Below are 20,781 nucleotides of genomic sequence, written 5' to 3'. Positions count from 1 at the left end.
ATTAAATCCTGAAAAATATAGTACTCTCACCATCTCTCTCAAAAAGAATCTTTTAAAGTCATCTTACTCCATCTTTGGCAATAACATCAAAGCAGACCTAGGCATTGTTTTCGACCAAAAACTCAGATTTGAAGAACATATTACAGGCACGACAAAAGAGGCTATGCGTCTCTTAGGTTTACTGAATCGTTTCACCGAAATTAGTGACATCTCAGCCCTCACCTTGTACTTCAAATCATTCATTTTCCCAATAATAGAATACTGCTCTCCCGTCTGGTTCATGGCATGTCCCACTCAGCTCTCCAGAATCGATTCTGCTCTTAACTTTCTCCTTGCTATAGTTCCTTACAGGGTTCCCTCATTACTCAACTTTCCAACACCACATCTCCTGTCCTTTCTAAACTTACAGACTCCCTATCAGCGCCGTTTACTGAATGATTTTAGGTATATTTACAAAATTGTCAATGGCAAAATCCGTTGCAACACGCTCCTCCAGGAATTCCACTTTCGAGTACCTATGCGCTCAACACGCAACACAAATCTATTTTACACCAAAAAGCCTAGACTGGAAATTAAAAAAAGATCGCTCTTCCACAGACTTCCCACTCAATATAACGACCTCCCATCAAGTCCTGATGTATTTTCCACAGAGTACGCCTTTCGGTCAACCATCAAAACATATGTTGCTAAATAATATTTAATTGTGCTGACTTGACTTATTTATATTAATATTTTGTCTTATTGTGCTATTTTTATTTTTGTTCTTTTCACTGTTACTGATTTCAGTGGAAAATGGTAGCGTGCTGAATCTGAAATGTTATCAATAAATAAATAAGTAGTAATATGTATATGTTGCATAAATAAAGTCTTATGATCCCAATATAATCCTTGCATAAATAAGTTCGGTAGAAATAAATAACCCTCGATTAAAAGGAAGTATATTTTCCTTAATTAATTTAAGTTATTTTATTATTCCATTATTTTCGTTATTTATTTTTATGAACTTAGTAAATCTATCGGGTTGGGGGTTCGGACCCCCTGGATCCTCCCACTAAATACATCCTTGATCATAGAATAACTATGTGTCAACAAGCAAGTACCATGTGGTAACAATTATACGAGGGGATGCTGAAAAGTTCGTAGCCCGGCGTACAAGGAATGCACTTGGAGTGATGAAACTTCGTAGTTACCCAACACACTCCCCTCGAAGCTCAATGCACTTTCTGGCCCGGTGCTCCAACTTTTGCAAACCACTTTTCTCCTCGCACCAATGCTCAGCAGGTTCGTAGCTAGAACTGATTTCCAGGGGGGGCTCACGGGTTATCAGGGGGAGCTTTGTAGACCAAGTCCATTTTCGAAAGTTTAACAGTATTAAATGAAGGTAAATTACGTGTGTGTGTGGGGAAGGGGTCATCAAGTTAATGTAAAACATAAAATTTAGAAATATGCAAATACTACAGTTTTTTTCTATATCTTCTAAAACATCTCGTGAAGTTGGCATCAACCCTTACTACACACTCCATACTACTTTTGATGATGCAGATACTTATATCATACAAGGAAAAATACACAATATTCATGGTGCCTACAGTACATTCCACCCCTGCCCGAAGTAATAAAACTCTCCTTCGTTCCCAAAAATTGGGAGCTGTCGACCTTTGACGCAGATGTGGAAGGGGCAGTGAACTTTCTAAAGTCTAGAGAATCTTCGATCTTCTACCTAGACTTCGGCTCATAAACAAGATGAATGGATGTAATAGTTGCTGTCTGCATTTTCAATTTCCACTGCAAACAAATTATGGCAGTAATCACCTCCTGACAATGCCCCTGCCCATCGAGCAGCAGCAACACAGCAGAAATTGCGAGACCTGGGCTTTCAGTGTCTTGATCCAGTGGCGTAGGCACGGCGGTGGGCTCACCCGGCTCAAGCCCCCCACATTTTCAATAAAACTTTCGATTTTAAATTAGAGATAGACGACCGAGTACGAGTGCGACACATTACATGCTTTTTCTCTTTATATTCCGTTAATTGTCCGAGGACAAAGTCTCATAGTTAAACTGAAATTTGGGCATCGATACATTGCGAGTTGACACTTGGATGCTTGGTCATAGCATCCCTGTTTATGGAATGGCTGGAGTGGTCACAGTGCATGGAAGGAAGGTGGGTAGAATTACACGGTCAGCTGGCCTCGGTATTTACTACATTAACAGGAAATCTTACTGCCCTAGGTTTTTCCTGGGTTTGGAAAGTTGGGGAAACGGAGTTTTGAAGACAAGAGAATGCGGTTAGTGTCTGGTCGGTGGAGGTTCTCAACAGACTCACTTTGCAAAGACGGAGACTGGATTTTGTTTTATAACCTTTGGTGAGTCTAAATTCATTTTAAATTTCATTGCATTATGTGTATTGTATTTTAAAATATGTTTCATATATAGGTTTAGGGGCAAATTGTTTAATTATGTTCCCAAAATCCTCCCGCCACCTTTCCCGCTTTTGAAATTCCTGGCCATGCCACTATGTTTCTTAATTTTAGGCGCAACTTTGTTAAGTATTTTCCCAACAAGCATTGCCCCCCCCCCCATTTGAAATTTCTGGCTACGCTACTGTCTTGATCATCCACCCTATTACCCCGATCTGGCTACATCAAACTACTTTTCTGTTTCCTCAGCTCAAAGAACACCTGAAGGGACGCCATTTTGCCTCAGATCAGGAGGTGATTACTGCCACAGAGCATTGGTGCGAGGAGAAACTTCAGATTTTTTTTTAAGTGATTTGCAAAAGTTGGAGCACCGGGCCAGAAAGTGCATTGAGCTTCGAGGGGAGTATGTTGAGTAACTACGAAGTTTCATCATTCCACGTGCATTCCTTCTACGTCGAGGTACGAACCTTTCAGCATCCCCATGTAAGTTAAGCCGCAGTTTCAGCCGGCGCGGGGACCGCCTTTATGGCAGTGACCCTCTGTTGCCGCGTTTACATACGAAGGAACTTGCAGTCAAACAACCAACCTTAAAATCCCTCCTCCCCAAAGCAGCCAGCAGGGAAACAGGATTTTGTCAAAATAACCGTTCTTTACTGTGAATGGACACAGCTTGACACGGCAACTCCACTGTAAGAACAGTGTTAAGTACGAGGGCCACTATTTATATTTTGAGCCTTGGCAACACTGATTGAAGTTAGGCGCGATTTGACGTTTCCACGGAATCGTCTAGCATTATTGACCATAACGTACTTCAAATGTTTTGTCAATAGCTTCATTTGTGTTGTTTATGTTGCCTTGGAGATTGCGCGACAACAATAAAATGGAATTAACTCGTGAACATTTTCGTGCGATGATTTTTTACGATTTTCGACGTGGATTATCAAGACAAGAGTGCATCGATCAACTTACTTCCACATTTGGCGATGAAGCCCCATCCTTTGCCACTGTGAAACGCTGGTATAACGAACTTAATCGTGGCCGCCATTCGCTCACCTATTAGATTCGCGAAGGTCGTCCAAAATCAGTTGTTGTTCAAGAAAACATTGATGCTGTGCAAAACCTAATACTGCAAGATCGTCATGTGACATACTGTGAGATTGAGGCAACCATAAGCATTAGTTCCACCAGCATATATAAAATATTACATGATCATTTAGCTGTGAGAAAGGTATGTTCTCGTTGGATCCCACACAATTTGACAAAAACTCAAAAAGACGCTCGCGTCAATTGGTGCAAACAAATGCTCAATAAATACAATCGTGGTGCTTCAAAAGAGGTATATAAGATTGTAAGAGGTGACGAATCATGGATATATGCATGTGAGCCGGAACGTAAACAGCAGTCGACTGTATGGGTGTTTCAAGATGAACCCAATCCAACAAAAGTTGTTCGCGCTCGAAGCACATCGAAACAAATGGTCGCCTGTTTTTTCGGGAAAACTGGTCATGTGGCAACTGTGCCTTTAGAGGAACGTAGAACGGTCAACTCTGAATGGTACACAACAATTTGTTTGCCAGAGGTATTCGGTCAAATACGGAAAACACACAAACGCCGTCGGATCATTCTTCATCAAGACAATGCCAGCTGTCACACATCTCGTCCAACAACCGACTTTATGAACAGTCAAAAAATCGAATTGATGGGTCATCCGCCGTACAGTCCTGATTTGGCACCCAATGACTTCTTCTTGTTCCCGAATGTCAAGAATAAATTGCGTGGACAACGATTTTCGTCGGCGGAAGACGCTGTTGATGCGTTCAAAAACCGTATTATGGAGGTGTCTCAAGAAGATTGGAAAAACTGCTTTGACAAATGGTTCGAACGAATGCAAAAGTGTATTGACCATAAAGGAGAATACTTCGAAAAACATTAAAGCAGTTTTCAATGCCAAATTCCTGTTTTTTCATTGTTAGGCTCAAAATATAAATAGTGACCCTCGTACAACTACATCAGCCCAAAGATGACCGCAGGATTTTTTGTAGAGGGCGTGGGAGAGGGGTCAGAGTAAAATGTCATAGGGACCTTCAGGCATGGAGACTTATATTTTAGCTCTTTTTGTTGTTGTTATTATTATCATTTTGCAAATCATGAAGTTGAAACTTTGCCATTGTTGGCAAGTTCATACTTGAGTCCACTACCATAATAATAATCTTTGGCGCAGTCCGAAAGGTACAAAGTTCAGACTTCAAGTATGGTCTTGGCGGAAGTGACGCCACTTAGTACAGTTCGAAAGCGCCAAGAACAGAAGCATGCAAGTGCACAGCTCGCAGTGCAGATAGTTGGTGACTAGGTCACGTGATTTCCGCACTCGTTGTTCATTTGTTTAAAATCACGGAGGTAGAATGCCAGCGACACAGGTAGATAAACGTTATGGCCCAGCAAGTTGTTGGTTATAGTTCTTCTAATGTGTGGAAATGTATGTGTATGAGCATTTGAAAATGCTATGTGATTTCTATTGTGAAAAACAAGTGTTTAAACGGCGAGGAAAACAACGAGTACTCAGTTTTATCTACTGATCGTATTTGGTGCTGCAGTCGAAGTGCAATTCGAAAGACGTGTACTTCCAGTCCACGACTTGAAGACCGCATTCCAAGACCATCCTCGGAGGATGCTCGCTTTAAGTACGGTCATGCACCTTTCGGACACGGCCTTTATTTATTCGCTGTCCTATTATTTCATGGGTATGACTATCGTCATGGAAGCTGGATTCGCCTTGCTTTCTTTCCTTGCCAAAATTTTGAGAAAATCAAAATTTTCTGAAGAACTCGAGGATAATCAAAAGTTGTAAGGGCAAACCCCCCTAAAATGACACCCGATTACAATTTTTGTCTTCGAACAACTTTCAAAACTAATGTTAAAAAACAGCAATTACAAAATATGTTATAGTGTATCCTGTCCTCCTGTAGAAAGCAATTATGCAACATCAAACTTTACAATTCCAATCCCCTCCTCCAAAGAAAGAAAATCTGCGTACCCTAGGGATCCAGCACACCCCTAGTTACGACAGTCAGCATAATTTTAATGCCTGTGGTGAAAAGGTTCTCTCATTTATTATTTTGTTGGACGTGTGTTTTAACTTACACAGTAATTTCTGTAAATCGCAGAAAAGAATATTCTTTGCAATAATCTCACCATTCGAATTTCATGAACTTTCTCCAGATATCTCAGGGTCGACCAGTGCCCCTATGGCTTCCCCTTGTGGGTGCCCTTGCATCAGCTTATTATAGTACACAGATTCTGTTAATAAGAATAGCAGAATTTAGGTACAGTGGGATCCATGAGTATTACCGCGCAATTGTACATGACTACCTCCATTAATTTTTCTCTTACGGTACATCCCATGTGTTTAAAGCAATGAATTTTTGTGTATGCTGGTGCAGAAGTTGTCAACAGCTTGTTTTGAGTTTTATTTTAATTCTCGAAGCTCTTATTGGGTCAAATCAAGTGCACGAACATGGTGATGGACAATTTTCATGGTAATACCCATGGATCCCACTGTACTATCCAAACAGGGTGTGAAATCATTGAAGAGAGGGGCTGGGGTGGGGGAGAAAGATCTTAATCTGTACACACGCTCCCGCTGGACGTAAATGTATAATGGTACAAATACATTATTTATGTTTAGTTTTGCTTTCTACTAGGTAAAGCAATGGGATTTCATATTTATATTTTTCTTGCATTCTTGTGCATGTACGTATAATGTCATTGGTGTAGATCTGTTAATGATCTTTTGAAAGAGATAGTGTGTGTTTTCAATATTATCCTTAATAAAGTATATTTGAAGTCAAAACTAATTGCTTATCTTTTGTTGTTATAACAAAAACTTCCCCCCTGAAATTTGTGGTGGGGGAATCCCCCATCCCCCCAGGATTTTGCACCCTGTATTCAAATACTAAATAGCTCATTAGCAATTCTATTTACTATATATTAAATTACAAGAATATTAAATATACATGTAATCTGAAGAATTTTTACGTCATGAATTAATGCAAAAATCTATTGCACGAAACAAGGAATTGTGCAAAATTCCTAAAAGTTGCATATGAAGTAAAGGAAGGCAGGTCACAACAAAATCATGTTCACTTAAATTTTGTAAATTGTAATATTATCAGATGAATAAATAAGTAAGAAAATCAAACAAAAAAGTTGATAGAGCAATAGCATCAGAGACCTAGGTTCAAGTTTAGGTTAAGCCTGCATTTTTCACTGAAAATGTAGTACATTGTACATTTCCCGTAGTAGTACATTTCCTGTGTGCATCATATAGTATATGTTTCACATGAGTATTGCATGGCAAAAACAGTTGAATTATATATTGCTATAAATATTTTATGTGCGGTGTAATTTATATCAAATAAATGGATGATAAAGTTGTGTTGAACCTTTTGGCCTTTGTAAGAAAAGTAGTTTTCGAAAATTCATTCTCTTTCAGAAAGACTATGTTATATTCTAAATTCTGAGAAATTACATCTGCTTGGATTTCCTTTTAGAGCATTCAAATGAATCTCCATGTTGTTTCTCTTCTCTGTTATCTAGATATCTGTGATAGTCATGGCACCATAAAAACCTATTTTCTATCATAGATATATAGACTACAGAGGAGACTAACAAAATGGTTATTCACTTGAATGCTCTAGAGGGAATTCTAAATAGATGTAATTTATCAGAATTGGGAATAACATAGTGTTTCTTGAAACTACTTTCCTTGTACAGGCCAAAGCATGGTCGTAAATCTGGAACAACCATGTAATTTCTGGAGTACATTCCTAGTTTTGTGTAGCTAACTTTACACTCATTTTCATGCACTGACAAGGAAGGAGTACAGTATGTTGTCGTGTAGAGAAGAATATTATACAGTGCATTGGAGAGACAATGTCAAAGTATACATACCATAATATTGCTAGTTGATACGATATGGGTTCTAACAACAGAAGATACAGGGTTTCAAAATTAATTAGATTACCATAAATTAATTTTCATCAACATATAACAAGTTTGCACATACAGGCTTAGAACAGGATGGATTTTTGAGATATTAAAGAGAATAATGATATATTATGTAAGCCGGACATTGCTAATGTTTTAGTTTCTTGATTTATTGGGTAACGTAAGGGCACACCATCCATGCATGGAAATATGTGCACACTTCCCACAGGGAATAAAAAGAAGGAATTCAGAATTCTATCTGAAATGCTTGTCCATCAATCCACTTTCCAACTTTCCACCTTAGTGGAATTTGAAATGGACCAGAATGGCCTTGAAAAAATTAGATGTATTTGAGAATTGAGAAAGCATGGAGATTTAAAGACCAAGGAAATAGTATGTCAATGAAGAAATTAAGAAAATGCCAGGTGACTTTGCGGCACACACCTGTTTATTTTGCCAGTCTCAACTTTGTGTTAAACTATGACCTTTCAAATTCGTTGTCCACATATCATGTCCAAACGCCGAGATGAATTATATTTTGGTCATGTAAATCTACCTACAAGAACTGCTACAGAAAACTTGCAGAACTTCCCTTGGTCATGTTAGCTGATGTGCTTGAAAATGCCTTAATGTTGGGTAAATCAACATTCTAGCATGCTCAATTCTCTTCATTTCATTCATTCGACTCTCTTCCTCCTACAATTATGGCCCACAGCAGTTAAACATTTTGCAAAACACATCTCTCAAATAAAATCTTCTAATTTAAATCACAGCAACAATATGTCATACTTCTTCCTTGTGAGTGATGTGTCTCGATTGGCTAGAATCTTCTCCAGATCTAAACTGGATAGTATCAGAGAGTATCTCTTCATCATTGAGCACCAGGATGTACTTTAACTATAAAAATGTATATGCAAGAACCAGGAAACAACAAGCTGTAACAATGTTCTGCTAATTACAGGTTCTTTACTGACTTCTGCAAGAAGAATCTTACCTTAATACAGCAGGTTGTGACTAGGAGATGGTTACCTTGCGAGAACTTCCATCAACTGCCTTGTTCATTCTCATAATTATTACATCTCAGTATTCTGAAAGTTACATAATTTCTCCCCCTCAAGATCAAGTGGCAGGATACATTGACATGTGCTCCAGTCTCTTTCCATGGGCTGAATTCGTTACTGTGATCGATACAAGTGGTCAGAAATCTTCTGGGCCATTCAACAGTGTCTTGGAAGCATTTAGACACCTTCCTATGTTCGTTGTCACACCTGACAACTCGTGGGATGAAAATGATCTCCACTTTCACAACAGATTGTCCAATGGTGTGATTCTAGTATTTGCTGAAACTGTAGATTCCTTGAGGAACCACATCCTACAATGGATGAATAAACTTTTTGAAAATGCCAGAGAGAATTTTATAATTGTTCATGTGTCTGATGAAGATATTGATGCAAGTGAAGTATTGAGAGTGTTCTGGAATGAGAAAGTACTTAACGTTATAGTCCTTCAAACAGTAAATTCACCGAAGAACTCCAGTGGTACTTTCCCAGAGATTCAGCTTGTATCAAGATACAATCCTTTCTTCAATGTTCTCCGGAAAGAAACTTTCAAATATTCTGAATTGAAGAATAGCAATGTAGCTCATTTTGACATATTCAAACGCTTCAAACCCAAAGATCTACAATCATTTCCCCTTAAGGTGGCCATGATGAACATAGACTTCTTACCCTATTATTGCAAAGCAAAGAGTTCTGGTTCATGCACAAGTGAAGGCTTTTATGACATTTTGTTTAAGGTTCTGGCCCAGAAAATGAATTTCACCATTGAGAATGCTGTTGTCTACAATGGTCCCAGATATGGAGTGAAATTGGGGAACGGGACATGGACTGATTCTGTTGGTGATCTTGTATACAAGAGAATCGACTTTTCTCATTCGATGATGGGTTATCTTGCTGCTAGGCAAGAAGTTATAGATTATACAGTGCCTGTCAATGTCCACCCAACAGCTATCTTGGTCCGGAAGGGAAAACCATACCCTCAATGGATGTCCCTACTTCTAGGTTTCAATATCCAGCTCTGGTTTGCAATATTAGCCAGTTTGATTTTGGTGACAGTGTGTTATAAGTACATCAAGGCATATTCCCAAAGCTCTTCGAGCATACCTGACATGGTCTCAGTGTTTCTCCACATGCTATCAATCCTTCTTCAAGTCTCATTAGACGAACCTCGAGCTACGTCACAGAGGATCTTGTTCTTCATGTGGGTGTACTTCTCAATGATCATTGCTACTCTGTACCAAGGCGGTATTGTTGGTTTGTTGACGGTTCCTCGATATTACCCGGACATAGACACTTTGAAACAGGTTGGAGATCACGGTGTCAAGGTAACAGGCCTCAGATTTTTCAAGACCTTTTTCGACGACGAAGCAAACCCAATATTGTATAAGATATATAACAATTTCCATCTTGTCATAAATTATACACAAAAGGTTGAAGAGATGGCTCATGATAATCAACTGGCTATCATAGGACAAAAAAGTGGGATGAGATATGAGATAGTAAGGGTGATGGGGTGTTCAGCTTGTGGCTCCCCATTTCATGTGGTTAAAGAAGATGTTGGGATTCAGTTGGCTGGAATCGGTGTTTTGAAAGGATCGCCTTACCTTCCAGAGTTTAACTTTCTGGTTAGGGCAGTACTTGAAAGCGGACTCATTGATAAATGGGAAGATGACATCTTCAGGAATGGCAAACGAGAAGGAAGTTGCAAGAGTGCTTGCAGCTCAGAGGATAACGTTAAACTCTCTATGAATCATCTTCAAGCAGATTTCTACATTCTGATTGGAGGTTGTATCATTTCACTGCTCATATTTGCAAATGAAATTACTTGTAGCAAGCTTCACTTGATGAATTCATAGAAGGATCATACCTTGTGCAGAGACATGCAAAGTCTTCACAACTCAGGGATGGCAAAACTTTATTAGCACCATATTTGAAGACAACAGGGAAAGAACGTGCTTTCTCCATTTTATTGATTTTACAGGAGATCACTTTATTTCGGTTCACATGGTCATGAGCACACTCTTTCCCTGCATACATGTTCTATTCTTGGACAATTCTTAGTTAGAAAGACCTTCACAGAGCTATCTGATAACACCTTTACCTCAATTTGGCTAAGAATGGACAAAGCATGTTTTTACCCTGTGTTCTTCATTTGCAAATGTGCATTGACTAGATGGAAAATTGACATAGTTTGAAAATAGTTGTGTGGATGAAGTGTAATAATTGCCAGAAGATGGAAACATCAGTGGTGTATTCCCCAATGTTACCTGGTTTACAGCCAGTAAAACAAACTTTTTTTTTCATATATGTAGAAATTGCTGGAAAATTTGAAGTTGTCAGATTTCCATTTTTCTTTTACTTACATGCCTGCATTGGTGTAATATTTCTATTATGTCTAATGAATATATTATAAATATGTACAATAAATTAGAATTGTTGCGGTAAACCAGGTCAAATTTCAGAATATGCCACTGGGTAACGTATTGCAATCCATGGCCTGCCAGTGATGATGTTGCATGTAAGCAGAATCTCTGTGCAGGCCTTATTATAAAAATTGCACTGGTTAAGTAGGGGTTGGTTATATAAATAGTATACTGATAGTACTATTAGAAAGCAGGTGGTGTCTGGTCTACAAGTCACCGTGAGAGAATAAGCTCCAAATTTGTATATATACTTTATTCAAGGAGTTGAATGCTACAGCATGTTCATTTCGATATTGCATATCAAAGAAAGCAGTAGAGAGGTTACTAATGTTCTTAATGTTCAGTGTGTGTACTTCTGTATGTGATGTGTGTGGATATAAACTTTTTTTTATGATGGGTAGATAACTTTTTTATGCAGATATGAGGAACCCAACTTACAGGTTGTTCAGTTTGGAACATGACCATGATTATAATTTCATGTTACTTTGCTTGACAGATGGCAGTGAGGTGCTGCCGCATGAAGGATTACTCATGTGTGTGATGTAATAGAATTCGAGTCATTGTGTGTGAGAGAGAGCAAGTCCGACATGGTCACAAGTCATGCTATTTCACCACCTTACAAATCGTGCTCTTTTGTGTAATATCAAGTTATTTCAATACACTTTTGTAACTGTAAGTTGTGTGAGATTTCATTTGTTCACCCAACATGGGCTCAACACACTCCTGGACTTGTGGAAGTGTTTGAATGGTGTAATGCCTTTATTCATGGTCATCAGGATATTACAAAATTGAACATACGTGGTGGACAAAAAAGTATGAACACTGCGATATGACACAAAATCTTTATTGGTATGGGGTTTGCCTGAATTACAGTCAGTATTCAATATGAAATGGACAAATACAGGCCATACATAATGTTCAAAGGAATAATTACACTCTCATTCCTTCTGCAAAGAGGTCTCTAGTTTAGAAACTATGGCTGGAGGTGGAAACCTAGCACACATTTTGGCCTCCAAAATACTACCCAAATGTTCAATTATGTTAAGGTCAGGCCACTGAGGAGGCCAGATGAGATGTTCCACTTAATCCTTGTGCTCAACAAGCCATGCTTTGACACCCAGTAGTGTAAATGGGGAACATTTATGTCTTTGAAACACAGGTGTTTGCCAGGGAACACAGTCTGGATCATAGGATGGAGATGAAGGCCCACAAAGCTGCGATATTCTTCTGCTGTGACTCTTCATAGCAGGACTACAAGTAGTCAAAGACCATGCCAAGTCAAGGGGTCCCGGATTTGATACCCGGTGGAGGCACATAGTGGTTCGGATCTCATTTTAAACTGTAGGTCCAGTCCCGATTAGCCTTACTGTGCATAAAGTGGACTTAAAGCACCAAATCAATCAATCAATCAAGACAATGCCAAGATATCACACCCCACACTATCACTGACCCTCCTCCATGCCTAACGGTAGGAGGCAGTCAACATGAAACACTTCTCCAGGCATTCTCCACACCCAAACACATCCAGTGGTCTGGAATAATGTGAATGCAGGTTCATCAGACCAGATGACCTGTTTCTGTGCTCTTGGCACCATATTCCATGCTTCACAGCAATACGAGGTGTCATCAATAGTTTTGGAATAGCATCTGTGCCATGGATTTTCACAGTTCTCGGTTTCCATGGGATACTGTTAATTGATACAGGGACCTAGAGATGGGAGTTTATTTTGAATGTAATCTGGAATACCAATGTCTTGTGATTATGGGCTACTATCCACTTCAACACCCTTCTATCCCTGTCAGCGAGCTTCAACTCTCGCCCACTGTTCTGTTTTGAAGATGAAATTTTGCCTTCTTTACCATAAGCTGTTATCACAGTTGACACTGTGCTCCTTGCAACCCCACAAACGTGACTGTTTTCATCACCGAGGCTGCAGCATGGGCGTCGGTGTAAATTTTTGCAGGTGGGTTTCAGGCCATTGATAAACGTTGATAGTAGAAACAATAACAACAATAATTATTATTAACACAGTTATAAATTCTAGTATACAATAACTAATATTATAAACTAAAAAAAAGTAAGCACATTTTAGTCAAAATAATTTTTTATTATTAATATTGTTATTTAATGGGGAGATTTTGCTATAGTGGAACCACAAGCAAAACAACCTGCGCAGACCCTCGACTCCTGTGCACCGTACCCCTGCAAGTAGGGGAGGAGGAGAGTGGACCATGCTTACTTATAGCCTGAGGTGGATGGAAGAAGAGAAAGCTGCACGGGGACTTTTCGTCCCAAGGTTTTTTCCTTGTGGTCAATCTATACTCAATTCACCAGAGGAGTAAATATCCAGCACAACGGTTTTCTATTTTTTTTTTTTTTACATTTCATGCAGTTAGTGTACTGAAACTCGCAGTTGTTGTACTGTACTTTGTTATTAACTTTCATGTGACTTGATCAAGAAAAGGCATTCAAAGTTAAAATAAATTTTACTAATTAACTAACTAACTAAACTAACTCTCTAGCCTTCTTAAACCCGAAGGTTCATGGCTGCAGCAACACAGGCCTTCCATCTTTCCCTATCTTTTCCATCCCTACCAATTTCCCTTAGGTCCATCTCAATGTTGTTCCTCAATCTTCGTCTTGGCCTTCCTACAGGTCTCTTACCATCAGATTTTTTTTGTTATTTTAGTAATAACGTTTATATTGTATGACCTCTAACCTAACACTATAATTTTTTGGAATTTTTAAAACTGTGGAACCATCTGTTCTTTGGATTAAATCGCAGAATATGAAAATTTAACCTGGTTCCCATATTATTCATTTTCAATCTAAGGCATTTTTTACTTTGGTTGCTCTGTTTGCATACTAACTACATGTACTTTATTTCTGTTATTAACAATGAAAAGAAACTTTCTGCTTTTTTGTAACTTTAAATGAATGATGCTGATTTCCAGAGGGAGGTGGTTCAATGGAGCCACTTGACCCCCTGGCAACCCCCTTGGGCTCCAGCTAGGTGCGCTCCAATGATCACGCCTCTATGGAAGTTTGAAAGGTCAGGCATAACCTCGTTTCACTGGTAGCAAAATGTTCACATACAACCCATAAAACTGACTGCTGATACCACTATGTGGCAGACTTCTGTACCAGGTGGTATGGCTGTACTGCACGAATGGATTACAAGTTTCCATGTGGAGGTCCATATTAATTTGTCCACCACTTGTATGTTTACAATGACAAACATCCAGTACTTGAGGAGAAAATAAACACTAGTATCGTAATGTTACAAACCTTTATTTGCATCTTTTTATGAGTTTAAAGAAACACATTATTATCCATTATGGACATAAAAATAGAATCACTTAAAACATAATCCACAATAACTTCCTTCTTCAGTATGCTCTAGTCAAATAAATAAATAAATATATGTACATATGTACAAAATACATAGAGCAGATTGAAAAAGGAATATTTGGATTTCTTTTCATGTGCAGTCTTCATGATATATCAGAATGTTACAATTGTAAATTCTATAAATTAATTGCAAATTTGTAACCAAGAACTCGCCATTCACAATCACTGACCATCGAAAAGAAATATTACAACATAACTAATGCATACAATTGGACTGAAATCAGTGCATTGGTACTCATTATTTGGTATTAATAACTACCATGTTTTGCAGTTTATATTTCAGGGGTATATAGTCTACAGAAATTATATCATTATTAATGTAAACTGAGAAATAACCATTAATATAATTATATTGCTCTGAATTATGAAAATATACTCTTTCGCTTGAAAATATTAATAGTTCCCACTTGTATAAACAGTATACTGTCTAATATGTATGTAGACCTACAGATGTATGTTGCATTCAATTGTACAGTCACAGACATTTCTGCATTGTAGCGATTTCATTGAAAGTAAATGAGGTCATTACAACCCAGAAGTGTCATTGACTGTACCTGCACTATATGACAACACAAGCTTTTCTAAAATGTTGAATGGAAGCTAATAAATTGAATCAATAATGAAATTTAGAAACATTATAAATAAATTTTGTGTTAAAATATGTCATCTTAGCAGTTGAAATACATAATTCACTTCTGACATATGATATTCCTTGGTTTCAAGTTCCAATTCTTCCGTGCTTATGAGACATTCTAAGATATAGGTAGAGATAATATCTTATTGGTGCCTGCATTCTAAAAACATGAACTAATATTGAGCTAATAGAAATTGCAATTCATATTTTCTAGCTTTTCAATCAGTGTATTCTTCATATTTGAGGTTTCAAATTTTAAAAAAATGTTTCATTGTAATATTTTATGCTACATAAAGATCGACACTTCTTTTCATGTGTTGTTTTCATGTAGTAATTTGATTTGATTTGATTGTCTACATTGCCTCAGTACACATTTCAATTTATGTTAGGTTTGTGCTAAATGTTAGTACATGAAAGAACAACATTTGTCATACATTTACTGTAAATATCCTCCAAATATACTCACAACTGCTATCATAGCTGGCGCCAGTGAGCTGCTTCTTGAGTACCTATTTTAATTTCCACACTTTTTACAATTTTTGGGCAATTTGTGGGGATGTTGTGATCAGCACCACTCTCCAGCTGCCTTTACTATCCAGGTTTGCCCAAAGGTAACCATTTGTTTCAGGTTGGGTGAACCCCACAGCCATTCCATCTTATGATATTGTTTGAAACTACCCACTCCAAGAATTGAACCCAGGTCCCCTGCATGGCAGTCAAATTTCCCATTGAATGATCCACTCTTTATTGGCTATCTCAGAGAGCATCATGCATAAGTTTCTAGTAGGTTAGCAAGATGCCAACAGATGTCTCTCTAGTAGGTACAATTAAAAAAAGAACACATCTGTTTGGAATTCCTCAATGAGAATTCTAATCAATCTTCTTGTGAATTGAATTTTGTGTGGTCTAGGCATTTGTGTTATTTTTGTTTGTTTGTTTGAATTTGTGTTTTAAGTCCATTTTATGCACAGTAAGGCTAATCGGGACTGGACCTACAGTTTAGAGTGGGTAATGAACCACTATGTGCCTCCATCGGATATTGAACTCTGAAACCCTTGGTTACAAGGTGACGATGTTACTACTACTGCATCGGGAAGGCCCTTGTGTTAGTTTTGCATTCCCATTAACCTACTTCAATTACATGTGTCTAGAGAATATAAAGTGCAGTCTGTGAAAAAATTCTCGTAAGTGTCTAAGAGAAATTCTAAACTAAAACTAAAGTCCCACTCCCTTTCAGGATCAAGATCAAGAAAGTTGCTTTTCACTGGGTAATATGTAGTCAATATGTTAAGCTTAATTACCACCATCTTCTAGATCAGAACCTGTTAATTAAAGTACATCACCTATTATACTCATGATACCGAGTCAACACAGAAATTTTGGGTTCCCATGGAAAATTTCAAATAGATCTAATTTTACATAATTTGTAGTGTTACTGTGACATCTGGATGATATATGGGAGAATGAATTCCTGGTGTGAGAGATCTCAGATGGAATTTTTGCTGCATAAAAGCAACTTTGGGGCTCAACCTTTAAGCAGTGTATACCTGGAGAGTAAAGATAGATTGAGTGTGATGCTAATCACATCACCTCCAATATGGTATATGCATGCGTACATTGAGAATGTGCAAGGTACTACTTCTACATGTCTTATCTAAGTCCACGGCATAGTGCAATGTACAGAGAAGAGTTTTGTCTCACTTTCTCTTGCATCATGGTTTTTTAAAATTAGTGACAATATTTGAAAAGAAAATGAAATGACATGAGCTAGAGCTCTAACAGAACTCAAACTACTTTGTGTAACAAATATATTGAACTGTACATTGCTTTTTATGTTATATTTTCTCCTTTCTTAAAACAGTTGACACATCTACACAATCGAAGAACCATCAGGACACCAAGTATCATAAGAAACTGAGAATTAGCATATTGACAATAATTTCTTTTATATATATATCACCAATATAAAATAGATACTTCTTGTTGTTAGTTTTTTCAATCATTTAGCATTTTGACACACACACACACGTATATGCTTTTTTCAGTACCGAGAAAAATTAAACAATGCATGAGGAAATACAAAACAATCATGTTGAACAATAGACATAATAAATACAGTAAACAATGGAACCTCTAAGAATAGTTTCATTATTTAAATTTAAAACTTATACTGGATTCCTTTGCTCTATTATTATTTCAGTAATAATGTTCTGTATTTTCTAATACATTGTTTATTTTTCTTTCTTGCAAGATGATATGTATAGTGTGCGTGCCAGAAAGTTCAGTGAATAAAAAGTTCCAACCACAATAAATTCATTTTTTACACTGGTGTTTAATATAACATGGTTGTTGCTACAAAAACAGTCTGGTAACAGTTTATTGTTCATTTTGTAATCTCATAAAGTTATATAACAAAATTATGAGAATCACATCTTTACATTTCCAAAGTATGAATTACAAAATAGAGAACATATTCATATTTGTATATTAAATTAAAGAGACTTTTGTAATTCTTTTACTTTACAACACAACATTATGTATACACACATAGTCCAGTATTACAAAAATAATTCAATTTTAGCTAACGTTTCCCTCACTTGTTATTCAGTTCTAAGCACTTTGGTATATGTTGCTTCCAAGTTTCTAAAAGACTATACACAGCCAACAGAAACCATTTTGAGTTCTATTTAGTGATTTTTAATAGTGAATTTTAAAAATACATGGAGAATACATATCTTGGCACAACACACTGTCATGGTATATCTTACTATTTTTCAATATTCCCAAAATACAAATTTCTACATATTTTCTGCTTTAACAACTGAAAATTAACTTATTTCTGCTACTTAGATTGACTTAGATTTTCTCACAAAATGAAAATTGCACATTCCTAATCTTTTCAGCAGTAAGGAAGGTTATTGTGTTTAATACATTCAGCTAACTGATTGGTATATTTTGAATCCTGTGCAGATGATATTGTAACTTACAGGTTTTAATGTGAATCAATGTCAAAATTGTTGAATTTTCCACACAAATAAATGCAGATTACAAACATTGAACAAATTTTGAATTACCGACGGGCAAGAGGTACAGTTTATATCATAGAGCATAAAGAACCAAATAAGTTGGAGATATATGCTGCCTGCTGCTGGACAAAGCTAGAATTTTACACGAGCATTTTTTTGGAGGTATTGCTGTACTTACTTTAGGAACATGTTACATAATTTAGTCTAATATAGCCTAGTATGTTTAGCTCAAGATCAAACTGAATCTAGAAACTGAATTTTAAAGCTTTTTCTTTGACTTGCATCTTATAGCTAAATGTCTCGAGCAAACAGTGGTAAAAAGTCTACTGCTCTACGAGTTGGTGTACATATAGTCTGATGGATTTTCCAATATGGCCATCATGTATTCCTGTATGCAACATGAGTCATCATTTTGGCTTATATCTTCCTTGGTATCACACATACAAAAAAATTGTCTTCTTAGATAAATTATTAACAACAAAATTTCTGTTCTTCTGATATAAGAATCGTTATTGTAGGATACACCTTGCAGCTAATTTTCTTCTCAGAAGTTGCAAATTTTTCAATTGTGACATTATAGCTTATTTCTTTTCCAATTGGATAAAAATCTTCTAGTCCAAGGTTTTCCTTAAACAATTAGCCTTAGAATGAGATCCATTTTATGATCTTACACGAAGGCATCACCATTGGGGAGGGGGCGAGAAGAGTATGTAGCTATTCTAGTGAGCAGGCAAGTGGACCAGTGCCTATTAAAGCCCCACCAATGGTGATTCATTTGTGTAAGACCATGAAATGTATCTCATTTTAAGGCTAATTGTTTAAGGAAAATCCTTAGACTGGAATATTTTTATCCAAGTTGAAAAGTAATAAATTATAACTAAAGAAAGTAATGACACGATTAAAAATTTTGCATGTTATGGGAAGGCAATGTGTATGTGAGGTGTAATATTATATCTAAAATAATGATTCTTATCTCACAAGAAAGGTAATTTTGTTGGTAATAATTTATCTAAGAAGAAATAAAAATCATATGTACCAAGGAAGATGTTAGCTCATGTTGCATATAGGAATGCATGGCAGACATTTGAATTTGAATTGAATTTGAATTTTATTTTCTTCTGTTGAAATTCACCATACTGGACATTGCTAGACTTCTCACCACTGTTTGCTCTGGGCATTTGGGTATAAGATATTACTCAAAGAAATTGCTTTACAATTACTTCTAGATTAAACCCTAACTTGCTTAAAATAATAGGAAGAGATTAAAGACTGAACAGAAAAGAGAAAGTTCGAAGAAAATGTCAGACTAACAATGCCAAACTTGCTTTGAGTAGTGAAAACACTAAGTTAGACAGGCAGTGTTTTCATTGTCCATAACAAAAAAACAGTGGTATAGATAAGTTTGTTAATGCTATTTTTAATAGCCATTATCTATCTTAATAACTGACAAAAAGGGTTACTTGCATCTGCCACATGAGCAGAAATACATACTCTAGAATACATAAGCGTTTTTTTTTCATTATTCAAGCATATTCCAGTAGAATGAATAAATATGTACCTTATGCAAAACTGTACCTCGTATCCTTAATATGGGACCAAATATATTGACTGGCTTTGACTAATAGAAATATTAAAGTACCAAACAGTTCAAAGAAATATTAAAGTACCAAACAGTTCAAAAGAAATATTAAAGTACCAAACAGTTTATTGATTCTCTGGAGAGAGTTCAGTCTATTGAATATAATGTATCTGACACATTTATATCCAACATTATACTTCCTTGGGGTTATAATCTTTGAGATTTTTATATGTATATTTGAAAACATTCTACCATGTTTTAAACAAAATACACATGTAAGGAAATAATTATTATCCTCTCTTTTGTTTGGATTCTACACAAATAAGTGTCTTTGCCATTGCTTTTACTGCTGCAAACATTTCCTTGCCTGTTGGGATTATTTGGGAAGCTGGAAGAAGAAATCCATATGTCCCAGTGTCTCGCAGTTCCACGGTGTATGAATACTTGATTCCAGCCACACCTTTAGCCCAGTCATCAGAACCACCTGTAAGAAACAAAATAATTTATCATGAAAATTAAGAGAAGGGGAATATTTCTACAAAACTACACAGGTTTGTGCCTATGCTGATGACAGTTTTGATAGCACAAAATGTGAATAGTCTAAAGGAAATTGGCATAAATTTGATTCAAGAAGAAAAGAAAATGAGATTGAAAATTAATGGAAGTAAAACAAAATATTTGAAAATGACAGCAAGAAAAGGAAGAAATAGTATACAAAACCTAAACATTGGCAACTATAACTTTGAAGGGGCCATAACTTTTGTTTATCTTAGATCATGAAAGTATATAACACACTAATAAGACCAGTGGCTCAGAAAGTTGAAACATTAGTGTCGAAGATGCAAACAAACTACGTGTATTTGCAAGAAAAATTGTGGAATTTATGGACCTGTCAGAGGGGGAAATACATAGAGAATACACAATAATATGGAAATAGGCAATATATTAGAAATGGAAGATATTGTGAGAATTGTAAAATCAAATCGATTAAGATGGATTGGGCATATTGAGAGAATACAAGGAGGAAGGATACCAAAATATATTCACCGTGTCAAGATGGAACGGAGAAGAAAGAGAGGAAGGCCATGAAACCGCTGGCTAGATGAAGCCGAGAGCAATCTGAAAACCCTAGGAGTTAGAAATTGGAGAAATGCTGCAAAGGATAGAGAAGAATCGAGAGCTGTGATTGAGGAGGTCAAGGTTCAACCAGAACTGTGGTGCCAAAGAAGTAAGTATGTATGTATCA

At 36.8% G+C, this 20,781-nt stretch overlaps 2 protein-coding genes across 2 annotated transcripts in view; one reads left to right on the top strand and one right to left on the bottom strand.

Annotated features, from left to right (window-relative positions):
• The first annotated feature begins 8,424 nt into the window (after positions 1 to 8,424).
• On the top strand, positions 8,425 to 10,317 carry LOC145996808 (putative glutamate receptor). Its single transcript, XM_083133341.1, has one exon. The coding sequence runs from the start codon at positions 8,425 to 8,427 to the stop codon at positions 10,315 to 10,317; it is 1,893 nt and encodes a 630-aa protein (XP_082989467.1).
• An 8,441-nt stretch (positions 10,318 to 18,758) lies between these two features.
• LOC145997022 (carboxypeptidase B-like) overlaps positions 18,759 to 20,781 on the bottom strand; it is a 156,961-nt gene continuing 154,938 nt past the window's right edge. The window contains exon 5 of the mRNA XM_083133643.1: positions 18,759 to 20,019. Coding sequence (XP_082989769.1) covers positions 19,826 to 20,019 — 194 coding nt within the window. The 3' untranslated portion in view covers positions 18,759 to 19,825. The remainder of the gene's footprint in view (positions 20,020 to 20,781) is intronic.

This window comes from Lepisma saccharinum, chromosome 13, assembly GCF_977018435.1.
Source record: "Lepisma saccharinum chromosome 13, izLepSacc3.1, whole genome shotgun sequence".
In the NCBI taxonomy this organism is placed as follows: Eukaryota; Metazoa; Arthropoda; class Insecta; order Zygentoma; family Lepismatidae; genus Lepisma; species Lepisma saccharinum.
The sequence above is the reverse complement of the archived record's forward strand: the minus strand, read 5'-3'. Positions and strand labels throughout refer to the sequence as shown.

Excerpts from the sequence above, each read along its gene's own strand:
- LOC145996808 (XM_083133341.1), top strand. The coding sequence starts at position 8,425 with ATGGTTACCTTGCGAGAACTTCCATCAACTGCCTTGTTCATTCTCATA.